The 22,700-nt window shown below is 43.5% G+C and overlaps 1 protein-coding gene across 3 annotated transcripts in view; it reads right to left on the reverse strand.

The window, feature by feature from the left end:
• Nucleotides 1-20,099, reverse strand: part of PHKA2 (phosphorylase kinase regulatory subunit alpha 2) — a 100,786-nt gene extending 80,687 nt beyond the window's left edge. For all 3 annotated transcript variants that reach the window (XM_087726372.1, XM_087726371.1, XM_087726370.1), the window contains exons 1-5: nt 19,872-20,099; nt 8,787-8,884; nt 5,025-5,183; nt 3,703-3,750; nt 2,258-2,426 (exon numbers count right to left, since the gene is read on the reverse strand). In XM_087726372.1, coding sequence (XP_087582498.1) covers nt 2,258-2,426; nt 3,703-3,750; nt 5,025-5,183; nt 8,787-8,864 — 454 coding nt within the window. In that variant the 5' untranslated portion in view covers nt 8,865-8,884; nt 19,872-20,099. The remainder of the gene's footprint in view (nt 1-2,257; nt 2,427-3,702; nt 3,751-5,024; nt 5,184-8,786; nt 8,885-19,871) is intronic.
• Nucleotides 20,100-22,700: the final 2,601 nt, after the last annotated feature.

Below are 22,700 nucleotides of genomic sequence, written 5' to 3' on the forward strand. Positions count from 1 at the left end.
TGATGACCTTTGACCAGCGTTTGTTCGAACCTCTTGTCGTGGGGCAGCCGTAGCTGCATTAGGGGACGAGAGGGTCACCACTGGGGGGGGGGGTGTCTATGGAAGGGACCTCCAATAGCTTTGAAAGTTCGGGACCAATGTTGTAAAGCTGCTTATCCAGGGAGGAGGGAAGAGGCCCCAACCCCAGAGAAGCCCACTGATTCTGGACCACCTCCAGAAAAAGCTTGGGGGAAGGACCACGTCCTTCTCAACCGTAGGATGAGAGAAAAGTGGATCAGCTTTGTCTGGCTCTGAAGCGGAGGTTGGTTTGGAGGTTGGGATGCCAGAGACCTTTTCAGCCTTGAACAGAAGAGAATGAAATAAAACAGGTTTAAAAAGTCCCACCAAGGTAGAAAGGGCAGGTGTCAGGTCCTCATCATCCAAGAGATCAGAGCCTCTGGCAGCCTGCTCCTCAGTCTCTAGGGAAGACGCTTGGGAAACAGAGCCAGAAGGGGCCCTATCCGTGAGAGAGGAATATCCCTTATCCTTCCTGGAGTTTTTGGAAGTCTTGGAAGTTGAAGCCGCAGGAGCACGATGTTGAAGGCCTACTGCAATGCCATGCTCAATGGCAGCTGAAATAATATCAACCATACCAGAGGGGTAATAGTGGACGCCCCTAGGGCTGGGATTAACAACGTCCAGATCGGGAGTTAAGCTCCTTTCCCCTTCAGACCTCTCCTCAACTGGAAGCCAACTCAATCTTCAGGCTGAAGATGGGAAGCAGGAATGGAAATGTCTCCATCTGTATCAGTGGAGAGCTCCCTAGGGGGACTTCGTGCTCTTGGCAGAGGAACCGAAGGTTGGGAAGAGACCTCATAATGCTTAGATTTGGCCTGGGCCTTACGAGGAACAGAAACTGGGGTCCTGCCCTGTTTTTTATCTGGGACCTTATCCTGTGGTAAATTGGGCCTGGAGGCCTTGGCAGACCAGGATGAATCCTCCCGCTCAGAACTGCCCCGCTTCTGAGGGGCAGAAGGGTGGATGGTAGCTGGAGGGGACTCCACAGGAGACCTGGGGACACCGGCATCAGACCCATTGGCGGCCATTATTCACAACCTCTTGAGTTGCAGGAATTCCACAAAATGGCCACTGGTTTTCCTGCCTAAACAAGATGGCCACCAGGAGCGATGAGTTCTATGAGGGAGCGTTAGAGTGAGCTAACAATGCCAGCGAGTTTGCTAATGGCCTCCTGGCCGTTCCTCAGGTTGCTGCGTCGCTGGCACGATGAGGAGAGGCCGCCTGAGCCGGAATGCCAGAAGGCAGCAAGCAGGCTAGCAGAGGTGGCGCGCCAATCAGGCCGTCGGATTGGCGGCAACAAGAGCTGAGGCTGCGATTGAACGATGGCAGCAGCGGCGGCTGTGAATTGGTGGCGGCGGGAGCAGCATAGTTCAAACCGTAGCCTTCGCACAGCCACACAGCCTCACAGAGCAGAGAAAGGCACCAAAGGGGGAGATCGCCAGTCGCAACACAGCAGGGCCTGTTGCTCTGTTGACGAGTCCTAGGGCCTGGAAGAGGCCCCTGGCCTGAAGCCCTCCTGTGAGGCTCAGGGAAGCCACAGATTCGATGAAAGTCATGTAAGAATAAATATGAAATAGATATAGCCAATTAACCGAATTAGGATGAAATTTAAATGAAAAAGCTTGCCAATTAGTCAAATAAAGGCAGGAGAGATCAAAAGACACAGCCAGTCCAAGGATAGGACTGAGTCTAAGCTAAGAGGAGCTACCACGGAGGGTATGTTTTATCAACTGGTAGACTCAGTCTTATTGGATACTGACAGAGTTAACTCATGTCTGGATGATGTCTCCACCTACTAGGAGAATGCAGTATTCATGTTCTTACTCCATTCAGTAGCTTATGATTCTTAAAGGAAATTTCTCACATAAACAAATTTTAAAAGAAGCATGGGCATATAGGTGCTTTTCTTAAAATACAATCCTTTGCCAAACAATGTTTACAATTTATACTTAAACTCTGTTAAAATATTTCAGGAAACAACATTTAATAGATGAACTCCTTAAGGTTGAGGAAGACTAAGAATTTTAGCCAGCTACTAGAGGCATGAATGCCAGCTTATCCACTCCTGCTTATTGAGAATTGCAAAACAATTAACAAATTGAATATTGAAGTTAAAAAATTTTTTTACAGCTAGCTGATATGACAACACTGAACTTTTCTTAGAAATTCCAAAGGTCACTATTATTATGACATAGCTTACCTGATGCTGTCATCTGAGCCAGGAAGAGAAGGTAAAGGGAAGTTGCATCTACTTGCAGATGTCCCCATTTGTCATCTGCAACTACTGTTCCACAAGTGGCTGTGTTATATTTGGCATGCAAGCAATCCTTGGTACTCTGAGTGTGCTTGAACTTTTCAACCTTATCTACCTAAGGAAATCAGGCAACATTCCAAAATCAGTTTTTAAAGCACAAACTTTCATAATTATGATTTTGTCTCAGGACCCAAATTTTGGCAGAGTTTAATTTCAGGAGCTTTCATTAACAAAACTTTAATAAAATATTGTGCATGCATGTGCGCACATCTTTGAATCAGTTCTGACTTTTAGCAAGTGCCTTGCAGGGTTTTTGGCTAAATATCAGAAATGGTTTGCCGCTGCCTTACTTCTAGGGTTGAGAAAAAGTAACTTGCTCAAAGACAGATAAATCTAATAAATAACTAAATAAAGTCACTGACTGGCTTTCTGCTTAAGGCAAGACTAGAACTTATGATCTCCCAATTTCTAGCCTGGTACCTAAGCACAACACCAGACTGACTTTTTCTCATTCTTATTCAAAATATTTATCAAAACCCAAATCTAATTGAGCAGATTACTTTTGAATGGAATATTTAGTCTAGTGTGGCAACATATTACTGCAACAGTAACACCTTGGATTAAAAAAAAACAGATGAAAACTTAACTTCCAGTCACTCTGTAATCAGATATATTTTACATCACATTGGGATAACTAGCAAAAATACAAAATTTGGAATTAGGTAGAATTCTTAATTTTCAGCTGCTAAACAGGGATATAAATTATTCTAAATGTGGCCAATACATCATGCCTAAAATATCATAGAAACAAACCTGAGTTTGATACAATTGCCAAACCAATTCATGATCATGTTCTTATCAATGTAAACAAAATGGAGTTTTACTTAAAGAAAAAAAAAAAGCTCTCTAAATAACTAATTTCAATCTAAAAATAAGCAAGGCTTCATTTACTGTTTTTATTTATCTATTTATCTATCTGTCTATCTATTTTATCTTATAGTCCTTTAATTTGGAGTAGAGTTTACTGTAGCTAAGAAAGCATACTTTGTTATTTACTTATGTGATCTATAAATTGCATATGTGTAGTTGACACATATTGACTGGAACTGAACAATTTTGGTCAGATTTTGGGGCAGGGAGGGGAACCTTGGAACCATTTAAAATAGTACTATAAACAGATATATTACAGAAACTTATTACATTGATTATAACTCTTTCCTGTAAAGAGAAGAGGGGGATCACACAGTCAAAAATCAGTTTTTCCCCACAATCTTAGAAGGACTCCAGGGTTACTAAACAGTGTTCTTTACACCAAAACTCATAGTCACTTTAATTAGATTTTATGACATTGCTTATAAATTAAGTTAATAAAGATCCATGTTGCTTTTTACCTGTCTCATCATACATTGCAAGAGCCCCCGCATTAGTTTCACAACATTCTATGGAAGTAAAAGAATAAGAAAAATCATTACTATCTAATTTAATTTTTAGAAGGTATACTTACAGTATAACTAATGATCAATGCTCATGCAAAAATTGAATATCTAGATCTATGCATTTATATACGGTTTTGTGGAATCCTTCCAATATTTAAGAAAACACTTGTCTTAGATCAGCGGTCCCTAATTTTTGCATCTTGATGGCCCAGCTAGCGGGAGGGGCAGGGGTGGGATTGAAAAATGTTAGCAACCAGTTCTCTGCCCAATTGCTGGGTGGGCGTGGCCATGGCCTGCTCGGCCTCCTGCACCGGGAGGGGGGGTGTTTTGCTCTCCTCCGGCCTTCAGGAGGACGAAAATGGCCTGCCCTGGGCTCCAGAGATCATCCGGAGGCCCTCCAAGGCTGGAAACAGGCCTGTTTCCAAACTTCCAGGAGGTCTGTTTTTTGCCCTCCTCAGGCTCCGGAGGCTTTCCCTGAGCCTTCAGGAGGGCGAAAATGGCCTGCCTCGGGCTCTGGAGACCATCCAGAGGCCCTCTGAAGGCTGGAAATGGGCCCGTTTCCAGACTTCCAGAAGGCCTTGGATAGTAATGATTTTTCGCCCTCCCAGAGCTTCCATGCGGGCCCTGGACTTACCTGGCATGATGAACAGGCCGTGTGGAGACGCCTGAGAGGGCAGGGCGATCCTTGCAACAATCGGTTTGGTGAACCGGATGCAAAATTAACATCTGGCTCATCCGAACCGATGCAAACCAGCTGAATCCCACCCCTGGGGAGAGGCGAGCTAGCATGCACAGCACACACATGCAGCACACTCACAAGTGGCCACCAACCTGCTGATTGTGCAAGTTGAGCTGCGTGTGCATATACAGACACTCTGGCCAGTGACTCATGCAGCCAATTTTGAATGGGTCATGGCCCGGGGGTTGGGAACCTCTGTCTTAGATAACGTTTTGACATATTAAAGATGTGCTGTCAATTTATGATAAATTAATCAAGATATCATAATATTAAAAAAATATGGTGCACCAAAAGCTTTAAAGGAAAATTGTTGTTATTAAAAATCCATGTTTATCTTTTTTAAATTCTGAAGTTTTAACATTACTCCCAAATTAACAGATTTTGTAATGTATTTAAAATGAAGGACATATTTTTAGAAAAGCATTGATACCATTTACATGTCCGTGTGCATGTATATATATGTATGTATGTATGTATGTATGTATGTATGTATGTATGTATTCACATATAAGGAAATAAGTGTAATCGCAATGTGTACCTGTTCTAATTCATATGCTTTGGCTTTATCTTCATCCCGGTCTGCATTCTTCCTGTAGGCCATCCCTAGGCCCCAGACAGCCAAAATGCTGTATATATTATCTCGCACCCAAGCATCTTTTTGCTCTGTGCTGGCAGAAAGTAGTCCTGTAATTGGATTCTAAATTTTAAAAAAATGAATGGAAGAAATAAGAAGCAATTTATTAAATAGGATGTAGAGAATTACTGTTCCATAGTAGTTGAGAAGTAAAGCTGAGAATTAGGAAGAGTTTTTCCCCAAATCTAATCTCTATAATGAAAGCAGATGGCCATGGTGGGCATGCTACTATTTACCGTATTTTTCGGAGTATAAGACGCACCGGAGTATAAAACGCGCCATGATTTTGAAGAGGTAAATTTTTTTAAAAAACAGTTTTTGCCCTCCCCAGCTCCTAGGAACACTCTGCAGGCCTCCCAAACCTTTTTTTGGGGGGGGGGGTGAAAAATGGGGCATGCAGAGAGTTAGGGAGGCCTACAAAGTGCCTCTGGGGGCTGAGGAGGGCAAAAATGTGATGCGTGGGGGCTTTTATTGAGCTCAAATCCGCTTTTCTCTATCCCTCCCATGGCAGGACAGGACTAAACATCTCTGACCACACTTTATTTTTTCCCTTGGGCCGGCAGCGACATAAGTCAACTTGCTTCTTCTCTTCAACGAGGAGCCAAAGACACGCGGGGCTGCTGAACGGCTGCCGCCATTCTCAACCAGGCGGGAATGGGTGGGGATCCCTTCCATTTGTTTTAAAGGTTCTTCGCAGTGGTGCCTGAGTGGTGAAAGGAAAGCCCAAAGAAAATGGCCCAGCAAGGTAGCTGGGCCCAATAGCAGGAATAGCAATAAGCACTGCATGACAGATCCAGGAGGATTGGGATGGTGTGGTGGAGGAAGGGAAGAGGACTGAACTTTTCTGCACGAAGGCTTTTCTTAGGGCAGTAGATTGGGATGTTAAAAACCTGGAATGGGATACAATCAAGCTTGATTCAAAGGCTTTGGCTCCTGAGATTGCTGCACTACCACCCAAAATCTCGTTGCTGTGATCTTTGCCACCTGGAATCGTCCGAGAAGGGACAGGTGAAGCGGACACTGTGTGAGAGGTGTAAAGTAAGGTGGTTGCTGCTTGGCCTCCCCCTTCTCCAGACAACCCAGTGGGAGGGTGGTCGGCTTCTGCTCCTTCCCCGGGAGACATATCTGGCCAGGAGGAACGCATACCCTGTTATTGCAATCAGGGAGGAAAAAGAGCATTTCAGGCAGTGGGCGGTTCCAGGCTGCAGGGATTGCCTGCTGCCTGAAATGCTCTTTTTCCTCCCCAATTGCAAAAAAGGGGTGTGTGTTCCTCTTGGCCAGATCCGTCTCCCGGGCCAGAGCAGGAGCCGACTGCCCTCCAACTGGGTTGTCTGGAGAAGCGGGAGTCCGAGCAGCGAGCCATCTTGTCTTACGCCTACTGTGCAATGCCCGCTTCACCTGCCCCTTCTCCAGATGACGCAGGCAGCTATATTCGGAGTACAAGACACACCCAGATTTTCACCCTCTTTTTTGGGGGGAAAAGGTGAGTCTTATACTCCAAAAAATACAGTAATTAAATAACATAAGTCTATTAGGAAACAATACCCGCTACATTATAGGGTTACATAAAAAAATTAAATGAAAAACACAACACATTGAGACAATGGCCACAAAGTTCCATTTACTTCCCTTTGATGAACAGGAAGCTTTTACATAGAATTAAGACATTCTAAGTTGCCATTTGGTAAGCCTTACCAGGTTGATGAGGCTTACCAAATGGCAATTCAGGAAAATATTCAGAGATGTAACTGTCTTGAAAGTAGCACAGCTCTATAGATGCCACATTGGAATACAGTAGTTCAATTGGAAAGTGATCAAAGCATGATTGATATGCTACATATGGCACTACAGGCACATGAGATGAATTTGGGCAAAAGACATGTTGATCACAGCAGTTCAAGCAGGAGCTATGAGTCAAAAAAGGTCCCCAAATTGACTACTAGTCCTGAAGGGGGAGTGCAATCCCATTCAGGAAGAAAGAAGGAACTACTTCAAACTTAGAGAGTTGAAATATTCATAGCTGCTCAATCCTGTCAGAGTTGACCCTGTTTGTTCTTTCTCACCCAGATTAGATATTGAGGCAAGATCTTTCCAGCATCACCTAGCTGATCATTGGCCAAGGCTGGGTATCATCAACATAGTGATGATATGGGTCCACAATAATGTATGACATCACCTTATGAAGATGCTAAACTGAGGAGCAAGTGCACTGAGCATTGAGGCACCCAAAACAGGAGAAGCCTCTACCTCCCCTGCCTCATTAACTCCAAATGGGTCTGAATATAGAGAAAATAAATAAACCTTTAGTACACCCTGCTTCCCACTCCTAATCCCACTCCAGAAGGATAGATACTATGATCAATGGTATCAAAAGCCACCGAGAGATCAAAAACAGGACAGTTTCACTATCCCTGCCTGAACTCTGCTAAAGGTAATCAACAAACACAATCAATGCCATCTCAATAGTCTCCTCCAGATTAGAAGGTGGCAAACAAATCAAATATAAAATAAATACAAATCTAATAAATAAAATAAATACAAATCTAATAAAATACAAATCTAATAAATAAATACAAATCTAATAAATAAAATAAATACAAATCTAATAAATAAAATAAATACAAATCTAATAAATAAAATAAATACAAATCTAATAAATAAAATAAATACAAATCTAATAAATAAAATAAATACAAATCTAATAAATACAAATCTAATAAATAAATATTGTGCATTAGTTAAAAACCAGACTGAATTAAATAAATATACTTACTGCTTTCTTTGCTATACTGGTTTTTCAAATATTAGTTGTTTTATAGTTTCTTATTATTACTCTCCTAATTACGATTTACTCCATTCCCAAGTACCCCATAGGCGACCAAACGCTTTTCGCCCAAATGGAGAAATGACAGAGACTCAAAGTTTTGTGTGCTTGCAAAGGGGACAATTTGAAAAGGAGTGATTAGCTCCGTCCCCTTTGCAAGCACTTGGACTTGGACTTAATCTTCGTAAATGTCAACGTCCATAAGGCAGTGACCGTTGCATTGTGAAGGCCAGGGGCAGGACGTCACGGATTACAGCACGCCATTGATTCCGATTTAGACAAAGGTTTGTCTCCTTCTGGGTGAAAAGTGTGCAGCAGAGTCAGGTGGAGGCAATGGCGATCCCAATGCACCACCCACTCTACCCTACCATCTCTCAGCTTGCCTGCTGCTGCGCCAAACAAACACCCATGCAGGGCATCGGAATCTGCCTCCCTCATTCCCCATGGCTCTGCCTCCACCTGCTGCTGGTGCCTGTGCCATCGCACAAGCCTCCCATGAGTTAGGCAGCAGAGTAGCACATCTGGATCGCCTGTCTTCTCCCTCCCTGCACCTCTGCCTCCAAGCTTGGACTTTTAGGTATTCATGCTATGCCAACGGGCTGGTGAGCTGTGGCTGCTGCTGGACATCATCAGCCCCCGCACTGCCTCCCGTGCTGGCCACACCCATCCCCCTAGACTTATTTTCAGGGTAGGGCTTATATTAGGCCCACCTCCAAAAATTAGGCTTTGGATGCTATGCAATAGAGCAATAACCTCAAATATCTGACACAGGACATTTATCTATAGAGTCAACAAATCTAGAGAAATGTGCCATATCAAAACCGGTAATGTACTATACTCACCTGATAATTCAAAATTGTCTGTTGAACAAGCCGAGCGTAGCCATCTAGGCGGACGCCAGAATTGCTCCTGCTCCTCATTTCCAATCTCCTCACAATCCCTTACAAAACATGAAAAGTGTGGTTAGGTACTGTGCAGGTTGACAGAGCGCCTTTCTTTCTCTCTAGCATCCGTTAGTACTTGTGGTTCATTTGCTCATTAACACACAGAACTGCAATTCTTGCTGGCAACAGGCAACAGACAAAATGCAGAGACTAGGCCTTCTCCGGATTCCATCTGCCAGCCAATGTCGGCTGGCGACACCCCGGGGGAGGTCCTTCTCTGTTGCAGCTCCAGCCCTCTGGAACGAGCACCCCGTTGAGATCCGGACCCTCACTACCCTTCCGGACTTCCGCAAAGCGACTAAGACCTGGCTGTTCTGGCAGGCCTGGGGGCTGTTGAGTTGTCCAGCCCCACTTCAGATTTGTGACTGTTGTGTAATTTTAAACTGTTGTTTATTTTTTTATATCCCCCCTCCCTTTTATTGTAAGCCGCCCTGAGTCTCTTTTGAGAGTGGGCAGCATACAAAATTTAATAAATAAATAAATAAAATAAAGAGCAGCTATTAACAAGCAGATACGAGTTTCCCATTTAGCCTAGATACCAGATGCAGTCAAAATGATACCTTGCAACTTATATACATCTATATGAAAGCAAACTTACCTTTCCATATGAATAACTACCACTGCTAATTACTATGCCACATTAAAATACTACAGCTAATAGCTGTACTTGTGTGCATAAATATCTGTTAAATAATTTATCAACATAAGGATTTTACTGTTCCATTTTTGTTCTAGGAATCTCAGACAGTTTTCATGGGATTTCTTTTACATTTATCCTTACAAGGATCTTGCTGGGGGGGGGAGGTGGAAATACTGTAGCAGATGTACATCTTGAATAGGCAGTCATATGAATCAGTGCTCCCGATTTGTTTAATATATTACTACCTATAATACAGTTATAAACACAACCATGATTTTGATAAAAAGGACATCACAAACAACAGTAGACAAGCGCAAATCATTTCAGAAAAGTATTTTCTGGCAGGCAAGGTTCTCCTATAAATTTGCTCTGGGAAGTTGTGAACCATCTACAAAGCTCAGCATGACTGCTTCAAAGTTCTATTATCTTGTAAGTATCTTATGGCAAACTGTACCTCCTCACAAGACTTTGGAGACATTCAAAGCACACACGTTTTCCAGCTAAAATGCCTCCTTAGTGGCTTCAACAGATACAAAACAAGTGATCAAATGATTTGCATCAGCCTAATATTAGTGACTGGGTTCACATATTGTATTATTAAAGCAGTAGTGAGCAACACTAAGGAGATATTCAGATCAAGTCAATGTCAACCATCCCAATTTGCTAGCCAGCAAAAGAAGCTCCTGAGACATTTTTATTCTCCAAGAGTATACTTTACTGAAAAGCCATGTGGGTACAGAAGTGGAAAAGCCAGATCTAACATTTTGTGTGTCACCGCATAAGATAAATTCCCCTTTTCCCCCACCTGGTCCTCCCATAGTCCTTTGTCCACCAATCAGTTTGCACCTGGGTTGTTTTAAGAACAATTTGCTCATCTTGGACATTTTCATAGTTGGTATCCTAGTAGTGGAACTGTCTTTGGCTCCAGATGGCACATTTGCATTCCAGAGTTTCCCACCCATACCACCCTTATATTACAATGCCTTCACTCCTCCCTCCCATTATTGTTCTCTGGTTGTAAATAGGCTGCTAGCGAGTTAACCATGACATGCCAACCCTCCAGAAAGAAACATTATTCATACACTAGTCTTTATATACAATCATCCTATCGGGATCAATTTGGATCATTTGCATAGAACTTCTGAGTAAGCCTGGGAGCACGGACATTCCCTGCCACCACCCACTCTGCCTCCGCTAAGAGAAACCCTTTCCACAAAACCAAATACTGCAACCTCCTCTTTTGGTACTGAGAGTTAAGGATTTCCTTGACCTCAAAATGCATCTTTCCACTTACCCTTGGGGGAGGGGGGGAGAGACAGTGGCTTAAAAGCTGGCCTTAAAAGTAGACATATGACAGTGTTTCAACAAACTGCAGTGAAACACTGGGTGAATGTGCCTGAGATTTTTGGGTAATTTGAATTCCACTATCACCAGATTTACAATCTGGATAATGGGGAAATGACCTATGTATTTAGAGCCCAACTTCTTGCAAGGCTGTCCCATCTACAGGAACTTCATGGACAGCTACACCTCCTGCCCTATCCTAAACTCTCTCTGGGGTGCTCTCCTTCTTGTCAGCATGTCACTTTTGCACTTCCCTTTCTCCGTCTTTGCATACTATAGGCCAGATAGCTTTTCGTGTACTCATCCACTGAGCCAAAGAGGTTGATGAAGGAAACTTAAGGAAACTCTGGCATAGGCACAAATTCCATCACAGTAGCCACTCAAACAGGGGTAAACCAGCGGTGGGATCCACTTCCCTACCGGTTCACAAATGTGAGTGCGCGACAGTAGGGAAAAAGCGTGTCTGATTACCTCTCACCAAAAACCTCCACCAGGTCACGATATCCTTTGGGAATCAGCAGTTTTGACCTATTACTCTCTTTTAGTGTATTGGCTGTTTCTATTTTCACTTTCTTAACCATAGGCGTGTGGCAACTTCTTAGCACTTCGCCTAACTCATGCTATTTTGATGTTTTCCTTCACATCCACCATTTGTCTCTGTCTCAATTGACAGATGGGCTCCATTTTTTCAACCATGCTGGGCCCAGGACCATGGCCTCTGTCATCCCCGGGTCACAATAAATCACTATGTGGGTCCCAACTTTTAGCTTCACAGGTTCAATTAGGGAGGTCGCTGGCACTCCAAACTGTCTAGCTGGGAAAATGCTATGGGCTCCCTTAGCTTCATTCCTAGCTTCTCTATCATTTGGGGACTGACCAGGCATCTGGTGCACCTCGAGTCCAACCAGGTCATAATGGTCCACTTTGCTCCTGAGGAGTACACCAAAATTTGCAGCCTAGGAATCAGGGATGATTGTGTCACTTCCCATCAGGTCATCTTCTCTTTCGTTGTTGCTCTTATAGAAGACTGGTCTAGTCTTCACAGGGGGTGGAGTTTCATCCCCCTCACTGAATGGATGGAAGAACTCTACAAGGTTCTGGAGGGGTTTTCCTCCTCTGGATGTAAACACCCTCCTCCCTCCCCTGGGAGCTGCTCATCTCTCTGTTGGCTGGTGGGGTCAAGTCTCGTGCCCGGTGTGTTCATGGAACTCCATCAGGTCAATCTCCACTTCCATGGCCATGCGGTACCATGCTCACGGCACCCCCTGGGCAGGTAATTCTGCTACAGATCCTTGTTTAACCCGTCTCTGAAATGTTGAACTAGCAAGTGCTAAGACTAGTCTCCTAGGTGGCTGGCCAGGAGGCAGAAGTTTTGGATGTACTCAATCACTTGTCATTTCTTTTCCTTTAGGGAATGGATACGGGCTTCTATGTTGAGCTGCCATAGGGTCCTCGAATCGTTCTAGTAGGGTTTGCATAAAAGCATCAAGGTCATCAATCTCTGGGGCTTCTTCGTCATGCAGTGACACCAACCACTCTGAAGCACTCTCCTCCAGGTTGACTGCAATGACATGGACCCAACTCGTGTCATCTGGGTACATCACCCTATAACGTCCCATATGGTGAAAAACGGGAGCCAGAAATGGGCTCAGTGGCTTGGTCCACCAAGGGAGGTGTCTGCCAATCCTCCATATTAGAATATATCCAGGAGGTAGAATGCCAGCTGCCACCACTGGTGCTAGGATCCCGGCTGCAAGCCATTGTGTCAAGGCCCCAATCATTGCTTGTGCATTTGGTGCTGCCAGTTGCAGTGGAGGAAGAGGCATGGAAAAGGTCATTGTTGCTTATGTTGGGACTCCAGTCTCAGCTACAGCAGCTGGTGCCATTGGTTGGAGTGTAGGAGGGGAAATCGCCAGACCATTGCGGTTTTCAGGATCCATAGGCAGGTGGTGGCACCTGTGGTTCCTGGCGTTGTTACCCCATCCCTCCAAACTTCTCTCTCAACTGCTTCATGGATGAGATGCGACCAGCAATTGCGATCTTCCACTCAGTGGGGTCATTCCATTCAGCAAGTCACCTCACTTTCCATTTACTGCCTTGGACTATGTTGACCCTGGCAGGGATAAGGGAAACTTTGGCCTCTGTTGCCTTACCGACATTTGTCGCCCAGTGGGTCTTCAGCCCGATACACGGCTTCCCTCACTTTCTGCTTTATGGTTGCAAATGGATGCTCAGACTTCTCAATTCTTTGCTTTGTGCCAGCTGCTGGCGTACATGTTCTGCCTTGAAGAAGTACTGGTTCCTCCCAAGCCAGAATCTCTCCCGGCTTCTTTTTCTCCTCTGCATCTTTGGCCACAACTGACATCTCAAGGATGACCTCCTGGTGAAGTCCAGATAGGTTATTACTGAGAGAACTGGCTTAATGTCAGCCGTCCCATATGCTAGCCAGCAAAAGAAACTCCTGAGACATTTTTATTCTTCAAGAGTATCTTTACTTTTCTTTAAAGAAAATAGGAAAGAAGATACATCGTTGCAGAATCTCTGGGACACAATGAAGGCTGTTATTAGAGGTTTGACAATAGATTACACAAGGAAGAGAAACTTAAAGAAAAGACAAATGCATAAAGCTTTAGATAACGACTATAAAATACTTGAAAGAGAACTACAGAGAGCACCACAAAAAAAAGATGTTAAAATAAAAATGGACATAATTAAACACAAAATGGACCTATTAGAAAAGGAAGAACTGGCACAAAAAATTAGAGGTGCCAAACAGAATTATTTTGAAAATGTGAATAAGCCAGGCAGGTGGTTGGCATATAAAATGAAAAAAGAGAGAGAAACAAAGAAAATATTTCAACTAAGAGATAAACAAGGAGAAATTCAGTATGGAAATATTGAGAAAAAAAATATTACACAAGACTACTATACTAAACTCTATGAACAAGAGAAGGTGGAGGAGGGACGAGTTAAAAAGTACTTACAAGATGCCAATCTCCCCCAGGTACCAGATGAAACTAGAACAATGTTAGAAAGTAAAATAACAATGGAGCTAACAGAGGCACTTAAAAAACAAAACAACGGGAAAGCTCCAGGACCAGATGGACTACCGGTGGAATTTTACAGAACATTTGAAGAAACACTGACCTTCCCACTCCTACAAGTCATGAATGAAGTGATGTCTGAGAGCCCTAGGTTTTTTTAACCCTAGGTTATTGTGGTGTCTATTAAATATATAACAGAGAGATACGGGGTGTGTGTATGGGGGGAAATGTAGTAGGGATGGATTGCTACAGGCAGGGGAGTAAGAAACGATACGAAATCAAAATCTATTAAATGAAACAACGAATGTATAAGAATGATAAAGGTTAAAACACCTGTAATCAAATGACATACTGTATGGGATGGGCTTTGTTTTCTTTTTTGTGTGTGTGGTCCCTCTGCCTTTCTTTTTCTATTGTTATGTGATTATGTTGTCTATGTAACAAAAATAAAAAAAATTCCTATTAAAAAAAAGAGTATCTTTACTAAAAAGCGATGTGGATAGAGAAGAGGAAAATCCAATTCTAACATTTCATGCGCAAAAGCATAAGATAAATTTCCCTCCCCCCATCCTCCCATAGTCCTTTGTCCACCAATCAATTGTACCTGGATTATTTTGTTAGCTTTGTACCTTCTCAGCATTGGTTACCTTGCAGTGGAATTGTTTCTGGCTCCAGATGGCACACTTGCATTCCAGAGTTTCCCTCCCAAATCACCAATACATTCCAATGCTAGATCCGGGTTACAAAAATCTATCATGACCACCAAATGGGCAGAAAGAGAAACAAAATACTAAACAATTGCTGCTATCTTGGGCCATCTGATCTTTTGAAATACAGGTCACATATATATTTTGTTTATATCAATCACTGAAATATTTCTGTCTGATAAAACATTCTGATAAAACCCCTTAAATTCATATGAAAATTTGAACAAAGAAAGCAACTGAGCGTTTATTTATTTGTCAAACATGTACAAGATAACAAGAATAGGTATGAACATAAACATGATCAAAGGAAGTAAATACAGATAAATGGGTACTGTGTTATGGTCCGCAAGTGCCCCTCAGAGCTGGCAGCAGAGTTGGACAGTGAGGAGGTTGGGGAGGAAGATGGGCCAGTCCTGGAGTCTGGGGAAGGCTCGGACGAGGGCTCTGTGTTGGAGGCAGAAAGGGTGTGAAGGCCATCTGGTAGTTATGTGCTGCCCCCAGAATCTGACATCAGCGAGGCAGAAGAACAGTGGGAGTCTGTGCGCAAATGCACAGAGCTGTCAGAGGCAAGAACAATTAAGAAAACAGGGTTGACTCAAGAGTAAGGCTTGGAGATAATTGGCCCTTCCCATAAGAGGAGCAAATGGGACGTGAGTCTTTGCTGGAAGTAATTAGTTCATGTGGTCAGTTCAAGTTCTGAGAAGTTCTATTTGACTCTGTGCTAAGTTTGGCCTTGCAAAACTAATTGGGACTTTGGCAGTATTTCAAGGGAGATAAGGTGGGTGCTTATCAACATTCTCCTGAAAGACTATGGCAACTTGAGCAGACATCTGTCAGAATCTTCATGGACTGTTTGTGAAGCCTTGTGATCTGTGAATGACCATAATTCACAGCAGTATAAATAAAAGAGGGTTTGGGGGACTAAGCTCGTGATTTGTGCTTTCTCAGGAAGCCTAACTCAGAACATACAGTAAGAGAGGGATAATAGGCACATTGGTGCACATACACTCCCCCATTATGGATCTCTTAAGAATGGAGTGAAGTCCACAGTAGACAATTTGAGATTGATGCTGAGAGGGTTTGAGACTGTAACAACGGAGTCAGGTAGAGCATTCCAGGCATTGACCACTCTGTTGCTGAAGTTGTATTTTCTGCAATCGAGTTTGAAGCAGTTTACCTTGATTTTGTATTGATTGTTTGCCCGTGTATTATTGTGGTTGAAGCTGAAGAAATCGTTGGTAGGCAAGACATTATAGCCGACAATTTTGTGTACTATGCTTAGATCGAACTGCAGGCAGCGTAGTTCGAGATTGATCAAACCCAACATTTCAAGCCTGGTGGCATAGGGAATTCTATTGTGAGTAGAGGAGTGGAGTACTCTTCTTGTGAAATACCTCTGAACCCGCTCAATCATGTTAACGTCCAATAAACAATGTGGATTCCAGGAAGACAAGCTCTATTCAAGAATTGGTCTGGTAAAGGTTTTGTTTGCCCTAGTTAGCAATACAGTGTTACCAGAGAAGAAGCTTTGCAAAATTACCGTATTTTTCGGAGTATAAGATGCACCAGAGTATAAGAGGCACCAAGGTTTTGAAGAGGCAATTTTTTTAAAAAAAGTTTTTGCACTCTGCAAACCTCTTAAAAACGGTCCGTTTTTTGTGAAAACACGCCGGTGGTTTTTTTTTTTTCCAAAAAAAGGGCATGAATAGTCCTTAGGAGGCTTGTAGAATGTTCAGGGGGGGGCAAAAATGAGCAAAAATGGCCCGTTTTTTGTCAAATAAGGGCATTGGGAAGCTTATAGAGTGCTCCTGGGGGTCGGGGGGCACAATTGAGCAAAAAACGGCCCCTTTCTGCTCATTTCTGCCCTCCCCAGCCCCCAGGAGGTCCATGAAAGCCTCCTACAAGCTATGCACTGCCATTTTGGTGAAGGGGCAGGGTTTCAGGAGGCAAAAAAGCTGTATTCAGTATATAAGATGCACCCAGATTTTCAGCCTCTTTTTTGAAGGAAAAAGGTGCATCTTATACTCCGAAAAATAAGTATTTAAGTATTTACTGCAGGTTAAGTAACACTGCAGGTTAACAACTCTTAATGCCTTTTTGGCAATGTGAGCTCTGGGGCTTAGATCATTTGAAATGAGTAATCCTAGGTTCTTGACAGAGTGAGGGTCGTCTACAAAATCATTTCCACCCAACTTGTATGTGGGGTTCTGATTTTTATTGCCAATGTGTAGGACAGAGCATTTATTAGTTGAAATTTGGAGTTGCCAATTGCACGACCATTCTGACACATTGTCAAAGTCGCTTTGTAGGGCAGCAGCATTGGTCAGTGGTGTTAAATAATTTTATGTCATTGGTGAAGAGGACGCAGCTGCTTTTAATATGATCGCATAGGTCCCTGATGGTGAACCTATGGCACATGTGCCACACCTAGCACAGAGCCTTCTCGGTGGACATGCCAGCTGTCATCCCAGCCCAGCTCCACCGCACATGGGCACACGTCTCATGACAGCCAGCTGGTCTTCAGGTCTCTGCCATGCATGCACGGGGGCAGGCTGCATGTGGGAGGTGCGCATGCACGGGAGGTGGAGGTCATGTGTGAGGAGCACTCTCATTGCATTTCGGAGGTTCTGCACCAACCTAGAAGCCAAAACTGGGCACGGGAGGGGGGGGCTGCACAAGGCATCCCATGCCCTGTTTTGGACCTGGAAGGCCTCCGGCACCAACCTGGAAGCCAAAAATGGACGAAGGAGGGTGGAGCACATGCGTGGGGGACATGCACATATGACAGGGGTGGGGTGCATGCACATTCATTCTGGGGTTGTGCGTGCACACATACGCACATTTGTGTGCACACGCTTTGGGCACTTGGCACCAAAAAGATTAGCCATCAGTGGCATAGGTTGTTGATGTAAAGCAGAAAGAGTGTGGGTCCTAAAATGCTGCCTTGGGAGACACCACTGTTAACTAGTACCAGATTTGATAGGGCCCTACCTACTTTGACTATTTGTTGCCTGCTATCGACTTGTGCAGGGATTCAGAGATGCCATAAGAACTTAGTTTCAACAACAGTTTGTTGTGCATCACTGATTCAAAGGCTTTGCAGAAGTCTATATAAATTGCATCTATTGCGTTACTCTGGTCAAGATGTGTGGTCCAAATGTTTCTGCATTTAAAGCAGCTGCAATTTTATATAAACTATATTAAAACTATGGCAGTTTTTCTAGTAAATTTTCTGCTTCTATTAGTCATGACAGATCTCAAACCTATTTCTGCAAAATGTAGTTCCAAAATTAATCAATATACGGAGACAAACTAGCCTAGTTGCTAACATTCAAGATTTATCTTGTTTTCCTATGTGTGAATCTAGACAGCCATTTCTTGTTTTGTGGAGCATGCCTTGGAAGAAAAAAGAAATTTTAGTTTATCACATCAAGCATAAAGGGGGGCATTCGCCCAGGTTTGCCTGGTGCGCCAGTTGCGACCCTACCTGAACCGGGAGGCACTCACAACAGTCACTCGGGCCCTTGTGACCTCTAGGCTGGAATACTGCAATGTGCTCTACATGGGGCTGCCCTTGAAGAGCATCCGGCGACTTCAGCTAGTACAGAATGCGGCCGCGCGAGCGATTGTGGGTGCACCTCGGTTCACCCACATAACACCTATCCTCCGCGAGCTGCGCTGGCTACCTGTCGATCTCCGGATGCGCTTCAAGGTGCTATTAGTCACCCATAAAGCCCTGCATGGTAGTGGATCTGGATACTTGAGAGACCGCCTCCTGCCAATTACCTCCCTGCGACCAATAAGATCACACAGATTGGGCCTCCTCCGTATTCCATCGGCCAGCCAGTGTCGGCTGGCAACTACAAGGAGGAGGGCCTTCTCGGTAGTAGCCCCGACCCTTTGGAACGAACTCCCCGTGGAGATTCGTACCCTCACCACCGTCCAGGCCTTCCGCACAGCCTTGAAGAACTGGCTAGCCCGTCAGGCCTGGGGACAAGGATAGTTGCCCCTCCCGAATGATGAATGTATGTTGCTTATTACTTTTATTATATGTGTCTATGTCATTGTTGTATTTCCACCCCCCTGATTTTATGTGAGCCGCCCTGAGTCCCCTCAGGGAAAAGGGCGGCCTACAAATGTTAATAAAATCTCAAATCTCAAGCACAATAGTGTTTGTTTACTCAAGAAAAAAAACACTAAATTTCTATCTGGAAGCGTTTTAGATAAGGAGCCATATAACTTTCTGAACATTTTCACTTTTTAAATTTAACATGAGTAATTTACAATGTGGTATGTAAGTCTTGCAAGTAATAACATTAAAGCAACCGTAAAGTGAGATTTGGACATGAAGTGTGAAACCTACTGGGTCAAGCTGGACAGCCTCTTAGAGCCCCTATTCTTCTATATTAAAAGCCACATAGACAGAGTTGGAACTTGCAATAGAAGCAGGAACCCTGTGCCTAACCACAAGATGTCAAAATCTATGTTAAGAGTCCTGGGTTCAATTAAAGTTTGTTAATGACACGTACTCCATAAACAAAAAGGAAAAGACCCCATCTCCTTATAAGGCTTTCTCCTCAAGGTAACCACTAAGAAATGTGTTAAGTATTTCCGTGTTGCAACGCTTTTGAGAATGTATAAGAATGCATGCTTCGATAATTAAGGTGGTTCAGAACTTGCAATGCATGGGCTAGCTTTCTGAACCTAGCTGCCAAATAAACTTTTCCTGTATCCTGAGAAGTCTAATGCCTGTCATTTTCTGCAACAGCATGACTTATATAATAAAATGAAAATAAAAGATAAACCACAGGATCCACATTTGAAGACTTAATGTCCTCCTTTTCCATCTTGCAGTCCTTCTGATACATTGGTCTTGGTTGAGAATTTAAGGGGAACATAACATGTCAGAAAGGGATCAAATCATCATAAAATCATGAGGATTACAATTGTGTAGAATTTGATTAGGAGAGCAGAAAAGACTAAAGCCTTTGTGACATAATATGAAAACATTACACATTATAGACCATATGTCCTGGGCTCCTCCAATACCGAAGTGAAAGTGATTCCAAAACATTATGATACATAAATATTTAGATAGAAACAAAAATATACGCAGCAGGACTAGGAAGAGGTCCCAGGGTCATCGAATCTGGCTCTCAGTAGATACTTATTTATTAGATACTTCATCGCAAACTAACCCCTCTTCCTCGTAAGTCCAATGCGTCATAGGCAGAGATGCCGATCTTACCTGCCAAAGGCTGATACGGGCTCACATTTTCCAGCAAGCGGCAATCTGCTTCTCAAAGCTATTCTATCGGAAGGAAATATTCTTCGTCCCGCCGCCCCCCGGCAGTCCAAAACTAAAACCAACCCACCAAATTCTTGCCCAATGCTACAGTCGATGTTGTCCTCTAAGGATCCAATGGCTAGTTTGCAAGGTTGCAGCAAAGGAGTCTTTGTGCCGATCACAGGGTTTCTCGCGCTTTTAGCCGTGTCCTGAAAGTTCAATAGAGAGCCTTAAAGCTTAAAATATTGACATCGTTTTTCAGATACAGGTTAGCGACGGGAAGAGATTTTAATCGATGAAGTATAGGCTCAGGGTTGGGGGAGAGCGTCCTTCGTTTTATTTTTACCATTAGGTTAGAGGTTTCTTTATGAGGCTGTCAGGACTCGAATGGTTGCAGACCGCCTTTATTTTGCGTCACCAGGATCCCCAGGAGCGAGTTGGTGGCTCTTTTGAAGATCGAAGTTGTGTGTTATGCAGGTCGTGATTCGCGCATATAGAGTTACAAGGTTTAAAATTACTGCACTGCTAATGATAGCTCTGTTAATACTTGTGTTGAAAGAAATGTCCTTCTGGGTTCAGCTCCAAGTGGAAGACACTGGAGACATGGAGGCTGCTTGGAAAGATGGTTTATTGTTGGACAGGGCCACATGGCTTGAGCCCTGAACAGAAAAGGTGATCACATGCTTCAATGTTGGTGGAGAAGAAGAGAGAAGGGCTGAAGGAGGGGCTTGCTAGGCTTTTTATAACCTGTTCAGTTCCACCTCTCTGTTTCCTGTTCCTGTATAAGAAATGTATTCTGATTGGTTGTCAGACTCCCATGGGGCCATGCAGGGGCAACTCTCTAGGCTGTGTTTTGAATCCAGGTTTGGTTGAGTTCTTAGATGCCATGTGGTGAGTTGAGGCCAATATTATCATGCTTTAATCCCATTCCCTGGAACTGAAGTGGAGAAGCCTTTATTATGTAAAGTGGACTAGCTTGACCTTCTTAATGGCCCATTGACAAAGTGGGGATGGGCAGGAAGCTACAGGCAGCTATTCTGCCTTTTAAAACATGTTTGAAGGTTTGAAGGTTTATTGGGATTTATATGCCGCCCTTTTCCCCGAGGGGACTCAGGGCGGCTTACAACCACAGGGGAAGGGGGTGCAAGGTCAAAAACAAAACAATATGTGAACAAAGAAAGAAATAGTAAAACACAACTTTCATTCAGCAATCAAACACTCGGGCGGGTAATTGGAAGCCTATCCCCAGGCCTGCTGGGAGAGCCAGTTCTTGAGGGCTGCGCGGAAGGTCTGGATAGTGGTGAGGGTACGGATCTCCATGGGGAGCTCGTTCCACAGGGTCGGAGCAGCAACAGAAAAGGCTCTCCTCCGTGTGGTCGCCAGTCGGCATTGACTGGCAGATGGAATTCGGAGGAGGCCCAGTCTGTGCGATCTAATTGGTCGATTTAGGGAGGTAATCGGCAGAAGGCGGTCTCTCAAGTACCCAGATCCACTACCATGGAGTGCTTTAAAGATGGTCATCAGTATCCGGAAGCGCACCCGGAGACCAACAGGTAGCCAGTGCAGCTCGCGGATGTTTCTTTCTTTTCACATCCAGAGAAATATTCTGCCTTTTCAATATTTCCTAGGATATTTCATTTTTCTGGGAGCGGGCTGGATGATAACGTCCTACAACTTATAGGAAACAACTAAATATAAATATATGGGGCAATATATTTAGTATGATGACAAAATAATCTCTGTGTGTCTGTGTTAAGAAATAGCTCAAAATTAAGTCGTAAGAATATAAAAGTAAATTTAAGTATCAGGCATAGAGATAATTACAGGATGCAGTTAAGACTTCATCTCAGCAGTACTAGTTGCTGAGATGGTGTGGAAAGTTATCACCCAGCCCTCTCCCAGAGAAATGAAATATCCTAGGAAATTTTGAAAAGGCAGGATATTATATTTCCCTGGATGTGAAAGGGAGAAAAGTTTTAAAGAGAAATTTCCTGCAGCTTCCTGCCTCCTGCCCTTTTTGTCAATGGGCCATTAACAAGGCCAAGCTAGTCCTTTTACATAATAAAGAGTTCTCCACTTCAGCTCCAGGGGGATGGAATTAAGGCATGATAATATTGGCCCTTTTACTCAACTGACCACATGGCATTTGAGAACTCAACCAAACGTGGATTCAAAACGCAGCCTAGAGAGTTGTCCCTGCATGGCCCCATGGGAGTCTGACAACCTATCAGAATACAAGCTCAAGATCAAAGGCCAGAGAGGGCATACAACCAGGGATTTTCAGCATCTCAGCCCTTCTTTCTTGCCCTTCTCTTTTCTCCACTAACATTGAAGCATGTGATCACCTTTTCTGTTCAGGACTCAAGCCATGTGGTCCTGTCCACCAATAAACCATCTTTACAAGCAGCCTCCATGTCTCCAGTGTCTTTTTCCTCACTTGGAGCCGAACCCAGAAGGACATTTCTTTCATCAATGGAAAATAGTACTTGATTTTCTATATTTAAAAATATTGATCCAATTTGTAAAGGGACTTTTCTCCTTCAGTCAGCTACACATTTTTAACAGGAAAACAAGAAAAAAATCTGTTTATATTAATAAAGCTGGATACATTTCAAATGGTGGCTTTTCCTAGTATCTTGAGATGTATCCCTGGAGAGTAGAGAACTTTCTGAGATCTTTTTTTTTTAATTATTTTTTTTAATTTTTAATTTAAAACAAATACAACATCTTTCTTTACATGCTATGGAAAGTGTATCAATTGGTTACAAATAGACTTTTATGCATCTCTTC

The sequence above is a fragment of the Thamnophis sirtalis genome, unplaced genomic scaffold (genome assembly GCF_051295495.1).
Source record: "Thamnophis sirtalis isolate CommonGarterSnake01/CBP01778 unplaced genomic scaffold, rThaSir2_p1.2 scaffold_12, whole genome shotgun sequence".
Lineage (NCBI taxonomy): Eukaryota > Metazoa > Chordata > Lepidosauria > Squamata > Natricidae > Thamnophis > Thamnophis sirtalis.